Source organism: Phytophthora infestans, genomic scaffold, assembly GCF_000142945.1.
Source record: "Phytophthora infestans T30-4 supercont1.168 genomic scaffold, whole genome shotgun sequence".
NCBI lineage: Eukaryota > Oomycota > Peronosporomycetes > Peronosporales > Peronosporaceae > Phytophthora > Phytophthora infestans.
The window spans coordinates 89,692-98,606 of NW_003303591.1; the positions used below are offsets into that span (position 1 = coordinate 89,692).

Here is an 8,915-nt window from a genome sequence, read left to right on the forward strand (position 1 = left end):
TGGATCCCTCTCACCCTCGTCGTCGCTGTCGACGTGAGTGCGTGAATTTGAGGAGTTACGACGCGTAGAGTGCGTGGCGATGCAGTTTACGGCCGCAGTTCCCAGGTGGTTGTGCTGGTTGCGGAAGCGAAAGACGCACTTGCCCTTGTATCGAGCTGACGGACGCATGGCCCAGAAGCAGACGTTGCCCGTGCTGTCACTGGATAGAAGCAGCGGAAACGGGTCGAGGAAATGCAGACAGAGCAAGCCACTCACATGACCGATACATGTGGTGTCCAGACGTCCGAATTCATAGTCCCAGACTTGCAGAGAGCAGTCCGATGACCCGGACGCTAAGAGGGACAGGTGGTACGAAAAGCTGAGTGCTGTGATATCTGTCGAGTGTCCGCCGACAAGCCTCCGAAGCAGTACGCCGCGTTCCGAGTCTCGTTCGTCGTGGATATTGATGGAACAGTCCCACGACACACTGATGACGGCCATGTGCTCCGCGCAATAACACAACTTAGTGACCTCAGCAGTGTGGGCTCGATTGCCAAAGTCTGGGTATGCAAATGACTTCATGTGTGAGCCGTTCAGGTAGTCGAATACGTGGATGTTGCCCCCTGCGGTTGAAGACGATACGATGAGAACAAAGTGTGATCCATTTACAGCCAGGACCCAACGTACCGTGGTCGCCGATGATAAATTTGCGCTCTCGAAAGTCCAAGCAGAGCGTCGTCAGGTCCGAAGAACTCAAATCTCTGGGGGGGCGACCAAAAGCGTGAGTGATTGGAGAAGCACTACACGACGAAACACTGCACCTACCTGTACACTCGAATGAGCTTACCAAGACGCGCATCCCAGATTTTGACATCCCTTCCTGCAGCCGTGATGAACGAGAGAGACGTTGGATTGTACAGCGCACTGAACACGGGGTGATCGTCGGTCAGTTCGGGATTTTCCAGCTTCTCGTAGTCGAACTTGATCAGCTTCAGGAGAGCGACACCGTGAAACAGGAAGAGATTAACCTACTCTGACATGATCAAAAGATTGTAAATGGACGTGCCTTTTTGCCTGCTGCAACGATCCGCTTCGCCGAGGTGATGGATACAATGTTCTTGACGTCGCCCATATTCTCGGCTGTGAACGTCTGCATGCAGGCAAAGTTACGAATATCCCAGACCTTGAAGACTCCGTCTACATCGGCCGTGATGATCTGGGGGGGGTCGGGAATGATTTCCACCCCACACAGACTATTATTGTGACCATGCAACCGAAGAATAAGTTGATCAACGTAGGGATTCCACACCAGAGCGTCGAAATCAAACCCCGCAGACACAAGGAAGCGATACTCAGGTGAATAGGCAAGCGATCGCACACCCTTGGCGTGTCCATCAAGCTGCTGTTTGTGCTTCCCTGTGTGTACGTCCCATAAACGAATCGTTCGATCCATACTAGCGGAGGCTAAAGACTCGAGTGTGGGCAACTGAACAATATCGTTTCTCACTTAGCAAACCCTCTGGAGCGTTCAAGGACGGAGCAACGGAGTACGAACCGTGAGGAGATCAAGCACAATATCATCGTGGGATCGAGCTAATACCCGCCCGTGCACCTCGCCACTCATGTGATGTTTTTCTTCCATTCTCTCAGCGTCCCACGCGTAGACGATGCCGCTTACCCCGGCTGAAAAGAGCACGGAGGACTCTGGATACCATTTGAGGCAGTTCTGTGAGGCCGGAGTATGGCAGCTTTTCATGAGCCTCAATGTGGTGTCGTCATAGAAGCGGAACTGCAGGTCGGAAGACGCCACGATGTATTGATTGAGCTGTGGCAAAGTACAGGTCTGTGTGCTAAGCAGTGGAAAGTTCACCCTTTTGATAAATAAAAGAGGGCAACCCACCTTAGGCAAATGCTCGGCACACTGTACAAACCCTTCGGGGGACTTGATTGTACGCATGAGCTCGCAGTTGACGTTGTAGATCTTGAGATATGGACTGCAACTTTCGACAAGCGCCATAAGATCGTTGGACGGGAAGTAATAAATATGGTCGATGAACGTGCTGTGCTTTGAAGCGTCTTCCCATTGCACGTGGTGGTATTGCTGGATGGAGTTTGGCTGGTGGTTCTTGACTGTCAGCCCCGTATCCACAATAAAAGACGTGAATTCTTCCCACTCCATCGAGCCGTCACCGTTGATATCAATCTGTGCAAACAGTTCGCACAGATTCGCGACGAGCTGCGACTCGGACAGATCGTGGAGCCGAGAGTTCTCATCGGTGTGAGCGCTGCTCTGCACAAAGCGCATCATGACGTAGACGAACTCGGCAATGGACAAGCCTTGATCCTTGCGCTCGAACTCGGTACGCAGTGTGCTCACCTGCCAATTGCAGTTGGTAGTATCAATAGCACTTTACACTGTGAGCGGGGTGTTGGTGGTTTTAACTCACTTTTTCCATGTCCATCATCATCATAATGTCCATGGTGAAACCTTTCTCGGGATCGTGCTCGTAGGGCCGACCATTGGCCCGCTGCTTGAAGCTGCGTGCACAGTATCGCTGCGTCAGAAGTGCAATAGAAGGCTGGAATTGATATACTGTCGTACAATTGATTTGTCAATTCGGTCAAGAAGGCAGGAGAAATCTGCTTGTCGCGGTCGAGTGCATCCTCATCCATGCTATGAAATCCCAAAAGGTTGCAACCTTTTGAATTTCTACTAGTTTATGAAACCTTACCGCAGGGGTTTTGTGGACAACTCATTAAAAAGCCCATTTTAAATCAGCCAATAAAATACGTCTTAAACATGAGGTAATTGTGACACTTCTTTTATAAACCACACATGATCTACTGTGAAAATTCAATTATAAGGATCAAGTTTTTATAGATTTCACCTTCAATTTTTGCTGACGGCGTGATGGCGCGACCAGGACGCCTACGCAAGGCAAAGTGCAGCGGCTCAAAGTTAGAGCAGTACAAACGGGCTGCTGTAACTTATGAGTATAAGTTTCACGCTCTGCAATATTTAGGTACGTCAACTATGGCGGGTGTGGTAGCAGAATTTTTCCTAACTAGCAATTCTAACTCGAAACGACGGAAGGTATACGCCTGGAAGAAGCTGGGAGTTGTTAAAGAGACCAAGATTGCTAGTGACTCTCGTTAACATCAGCATAGTCGCACCCTCGGCATGAGTGCTACGCTGTTAGCGGAGGTAGAGGAGCAATTGGTTCGGTGGATAAATGTGACGGGGTCACACAGCACCTTGCGCTAGAGGAAGTTATCGTCCGAGGGTATACAAACTCTCAGTGAACGGCAGTTTACAGGTCCCCTCAGAGAGCGAAGTCACCAAATTAAGGTAGAATGTAAACTGAGTATATTTATAGGTAGATAAAGCTTGGGTTTAATACAAACTACAAGTCACCTATAGAAATGCAATGCCGTTAACCAATGGTTGGCTTTGAACGACCTTGGTACTTTGTACCAAATATCCCGAAGTATGACGTGTCATACTCCTGAAGTGTGAAGTGTCGCACTTCATGTAACCAGGGTACACTTAGGGATACGTACTTCGTACATCCTTCCCCACTTAGGTTCGGTTTACCGACCAATCAGAATGAAGAGGTGTTCGTCACAAACTCTCATTCTCAAAGTCGAAAAGCATCGACTTGGCCGCGCGAGCGCGGCGGAGGCTCACTTTACAGTTAGAGCCTCGAGCAGCAGTCTGTGCGCTCTTCTTCTAAGTCTCCACTTCGACCGTTTATCATGCCTCGTTGCACAGCAAAGAGTGGTGCTAAGACACGCTCCAAGGCTGCTGCCGGTAAGGCGCAAGCCAAGAGCACTAAGCCTCACGGCAAAGGCTCGGCACTCAAGGACGCTACTCAGGTGGCCTCCGAGGCGATCGGTTCCTCGGGTGACGCGGCTGTGGGCAAGCGAGCAAGCAAGCGCCGCAGTCCGTCGCCCTCGGCCTCAGACAATTGTCCGAACCCTCGGTTCGTGGAACGTGAGTTCAACTCTGGCAGTGAGGACGAAGCCAAGTCCGAGAGCACGCACGATGCCCCTGCGGGCTCTGTGGGAGGGCATAGCCCAGTGCCCAGTGAGCACAAGGATGACAGCTTGCAGTCGCTCGCTAGTGATCAATGTGATCACAGTCCCAGGACGTCTGTGCGCTCTGAGAGTCCGGCCGTCAAGGCTAAGGGCACTGCCAAAGCTGGTGGCGATGAGGAATTAAATCCTCGCAAACGTCTCTCGCTTGCCGAGGGTCTTGCGCGTGCAAAGGCCTCTAAAGCCGAAGGCGCCAAGCCCTCAAAGAAGCGTACAGTCTCTAAGTCTCCACTCCGCGAGGAGAAGGGGACTCAACACTCCTATCAGAGTATCTTCGACTCCTCGGATGAAGAGGAGGAGAAAGAGGAAGAAGAGGAGGAGGAGGGTGCTGTTGCTGAGTACCGGGAGGTCTCGAATGACCTCGACCAGCAGCAGGAGGAATTTCAAGCTGCCCAGCGTGTGCGTGGGGGTTCGGTGGTGGCACCCGTCAGCCAGGGAGCTGCCATCAACTTAAGAGGGTATTGGCATCCCGAGGAGAGCTCTGAGGCTGACCTCTTCTTAGAGCTTCTCGTCGCTCCTCGTGGCCTTGTGGGCGGCCACACTTCTAGGGGCATCTACGAACGGGCCCTTGTTCAGAAAGAACAGTTGTTCGTTGACAACTTGGAGGCTGCTCGGTGTGTGCTTCTCGCGCCACACCGCATCCCTCTTAAGAACTTCACGACTTGTCGTAAGAAGCCCGAGACCCGGGGTGGTCTCTATCCTCTTTGGGGATACCCCTGGGTTATGCCCGAGAACTGTCCCACGTGGAGTTTTTGTGAGGACATGTTCTGGGCATGGGTGGAGTCGCTTAAGTACTCACCCACGGAGTTACGGGAACTCCATGAAGATCAGCTGTTGTCCCGCATCCTGGACCAGCGTGATCTTCGTGTGAGGTTTGCCCACTTGATCAGCAAGCGCATGCTGCCAAGGAACATCCTGAAGCGCGCGGCTTCTAGCGCTCACGATGGGCGCGGGTACGGAATGTATTCATTGTCCGTACCCCGTTCAGGCAAGAAGCCCCGGACACTTCCCAATTTACCGGCTAGGGCGAGCGACTCTTCAGGACTCGAGCTAGCGGAACAAGACACAAAGCATCGGGGGGGGGGCGGTACCAGGAAGGCCGTGAAACCCCCCGACATACGATCTTCAAGTGTGCTGGAGAGGCTTTCCCAGTGAGAGAGAATGGATGGAAAGTTTGAAGGGCAGCATGACCATGAAGGACTAGTGGCGTCACTGGCCCAGGGTGCGGGAGAAGGGGCAGAGACACGCAAGAAGGAGACAACTGATAAGCAAGGCGGTTGGTTGACTGCGGGTGCCAAGCAGTCAAATGTGAGAGGCGGAACCACCTAAGAGAAGGGAAGCGGGCGAAACGGTGTACAGCAGCAACCTTAAAGGCCCTCGTCATGGCGAGACCCAGGTCAAACAAAAGGCAGCGGGGGTGCACCGGGAACCAGAAACACCGCCAGAGAACACACGAGCAGGGGAGATGGAAAGGCAGTTTTCAACCAGCTTAAATTGTACTTGATGCAAAATGCACCATCGGCGTACATACTGCAAACCGCGACAAGGTTAGCAGCTCTAGCAAAGGAACGACGATTCCAGCGACACAAGGCGACAGTCCTGCAATCGACGACCGATGAGCTTCCAACGGACAGTCAACTCAGGGCAAGATGGCAGGACGTGCCAACGGCCTGGCAGAAGGAGAAATACGAGAATCTGACAAGTTATTGGGGATGTTGGGAACATTGAACATTGCAGAAGATTCTCTCAACTACTGGAAAAGTGGATAATCATCGGAACGTTAGGGCAATCTGAGGTGAAAACCAGACTTCAATTTTGTAATATTCAAGGAGAGCAAGAGAGCAAACAAGCATGTCTTAGTGGGACAGAACAGGCCGTCTCGTACTTGGGAGCCATCACCCGAGGGAAGCGCACAGCAACAGAAGAACAAAACATACAGGAGAGGGAGCGAATGCTGGAGTTGTGCACGCGTCCAGTGGTAAGGCTTACGGAGCTGCGAACTAGAACGAAAGAAGAAGATCGGGCTCTAGTGATGATCATGAACCATGAACTAGAGATCCCTAGACCACCTACCTTCCTAGTGCAAACAATGGACGCAGAGGAATTAGCAGTCTTTACTGATCTATTCCACGCCATGGAATATCCGTTGTATACACGCTTGGCTCCTGGTCAAAAATTTGGGAAAGATATGCCACGAGAGGTGATGCTACGCTTCATCAAAGCAGGAGAGGAAGCAGCACCGAACCAAAAACAAGAGGTACAGGAGTTTACGCGAACAATGTCCAGAATTACGCTGGACGTGGACAAAAGAATAATCACTGTCACCTTCAAAGGGAAACAGGCGGCATCAAAATGGATTGGATGGAACATGCCGTTCGGATCCAAATTACTGCCTCTAACCGATTACAAAGGTCAGCGTGAGCGAGCCAAGAAGACACATGAAGCAATCGCAATGGACTTCTACGAGTTCACGATGGCGGTCCGACGTGGGGCGGTTTCCTCTAGAGACATGCACTGGATCCTAACCCAAGGGCTTGGGCTGGATGTACAGGAGCTGAAGCATCCGGACGACAGCACAGGAGGCACCAACGACAAGGAATGGGTGGTCACGGTCAAGAGGCCAAGTTGTCCGGAGAACATCCGCAACATATCCTTAGTATCAATCGGAGCAGTAGAGTTGACTGTGCATCATCACTGGATTAACGTCAACTGGCCGTGTCGCACGTGTTTTTCACCGGACCACCCAACAAAATACTGCAAGGGAGGGGTGATATGTGACACTTCTTGCATTCGGCTCAATGGAAAGGTGCCTACACGACAACCTATGGGAACTGTAGCACTAGGCGAAGGGGATATGCCCACCACCATCGCCCAGCTTCTGGCCCTATTACAGAAAAACAAAATCGAAGTTAAAACCGACGACGCGCCAGTGTTTAGCCCCAAACACACCGGCAGAGTCAAATTGCAGACCAAGAGACGGATAGCAACAACGGACAAACCGTCTTTGCCTGGTGAATGGGAGGAGCACAGGCAACCCCCGAACCAGGCTTCGATGCAGTCGAAGCAGCATAATACCAACGAAGGGCGTGACGACGGAGACGAGAAGCAGAACGAGGATGTCAACGCATCATACACCAGCAAAGAAGATGACGATACAACAACACCGGCACGAGATGGAAGGAAGATGGAAGCAGGAATCAAGTATCCAGAACAAGCCAGCGTACAAACCCATGAGCAAACAGAGGACATACTCATGAAAGAAGACATGTTTGAATTCCAAGCGGCAGAGCAGGCGGAATCAAGCAACACGGACGAGGAAGGCAGTGCCCCGTTAGGACACGAACAACAGGCCGAACGTGGCCGATCTCCAACAAAACGAATTATAACACGAGGAAAGCCTGGACGGAATGTTGGTAAGCTAAAGGGTGACTGAAAGGTGCCCAAAGAGCCACAAAAAGCCGCATCAACGTCGCCCAAGAGAAGAGCGCCGGAAGCCTGGGAAAATGACCCCATGCCGCTAAAAGGGGGAAGGAAGACGGCTTCAACACGAGCAGATAAGCAACCAAGGAAAGCTCGCTCATCGTCGCCGACCAAACACAAACGAAGATCCCATCGGAGGGCAGACTTAGCGGCCACGCAGCGATATATGCACCAGTTTCTCTCAACAACGAGCGGACAACAAATCGACAAATTTGGTAAGCCAGACCTCGGCGAAAGTGGGGGGCACACTCAGAACTCCGAAACAACAGTTCAGGAGCAACATGACAGTATTATGGAAGACACGTCTTGTGGTGGCGGGGAGTGCGAATTCGTTCGAGTCAAACCGCCAGTAGACTTCGGCGAATCTCTGGACACATGGTTGGGGATATTAGGAGGAACACTAATTGATGTGGCTGCCAACGGACATTGTGGCTGGCTGGCTTGCTACGCTTCACTCTATAATGTCCAGGCGGGACTTCTCCAACCATCGCCAGAGGTAATTGCAGCAGCCAACCTGCTTAAGAAAGACATACTCAATGGAATGCTGGCAACTCTGAAAGATGAAATGACGCTACACCCAGAAGAGCTCAACGTAGAACTGGAGGCTAGCGGTATCCGATCTTTAGGAAATGCTGAACAGAGCAGGCGTTATTGCGCATTGCGAATCATTACGCAGCGCAACGGAACAAATCGGTGAACTCAGTCGTGCCAACGCACTTCTGGGTCAGACCAGCACATATCAAAGGGATGGCGATACACGCGCGAGAAACCATATACGTACTGGATGTGGGGGCTGACAACAGAGCAAGGATGCAGGCCTATGCGTACGAGAGCATAGAAGTGCGAGGAGACGACGCTTTTGATTCAGGCAGAGTGTACACTATACAGACAAGACAAGCCGTGCAGTTAATGCAGGACATCGTAGGCGCCGGCATTATCCCGCCTGTGATGGTGCTTAGATGGAGAGACACTGGAAACCATTATCAAGCGATCGTGTATGACAAGGAAAGGTTTGACTGCTACAACACCCAGTTGAAAATACTGGCCCTCAGACGAAATGACATCCTATGCCAGCACGGATGGCCTGCACTGGACTACATTCAATATGATGCAGAGAGGACGGCCACTGCGGCGGCCAGAGAACTACGGGCAATCCACATAGCCGCCAAACAGGGAGACCACCAAGGGGATGACAGCGTGGGTACTTCTCAGGCAGCAGACAGTGGCAAGAAAGGGGCCACAAAACACGCAGAGAACACCGACATGCAACACGTCCAGGGAGCCGGTCACGACTACGGAGTAGCAGTTGCCATTGGAAAGGAAGAAACGACCACAACCGGTGGCTTATGGGCGAGCAAGTA

General features: G+C 51.9%; 2 protein-coding genes across 2 annotated transcripts; one reads left to right on the forward strand and one right to left on the reverse strand.

The window, feature by feature from the left end:
* Positions 1-55: 55 nt before the first annotated feature.
* On the reverse strand, positions 56-2,652 carry PITG_20429 (uncharacterized protein; the record flags this gene model as incomplete). Its single annotated transcript, XM_002895481.1, has 9 exons — positions 56-114; positions 165-602; positions 667-740; positions 805-968; positions 1,103-1,465; positions 1,535-1,804; positions 1,880-2,356; positions 2,427-2,517; positions 2,582-2,652. 9 exons carry the CDS (start codon positions 2,650-2,652, stop codon positions 56-58), a joined length of 2,007 nt encoding a protein of 668 aa, XP_002895527.1.
* A 3,460-nt stretch (positions 2,653-6,112) lies between these two features.
* PITG_20430 (uncharacterized protein) lies at positions 6,113-8,251 on the forward strand (the record flags this gene model as incomplete). Its single annotated transcript, XM_002895482.1, has 2 exons — positions 6,113-7,487; positions 7,521-8,251. The coding sequence occupies 2 exons, from the start codon at positions 6,113-6,115 to the stop codon at positions 8,249-8,251; spliced, it is 2,106 nt and encodes a 701-aa protein (XP_002895528.1).
* Between the last annotated feature and the right edge of the window lie 664 nt (positions 8,252-8,915).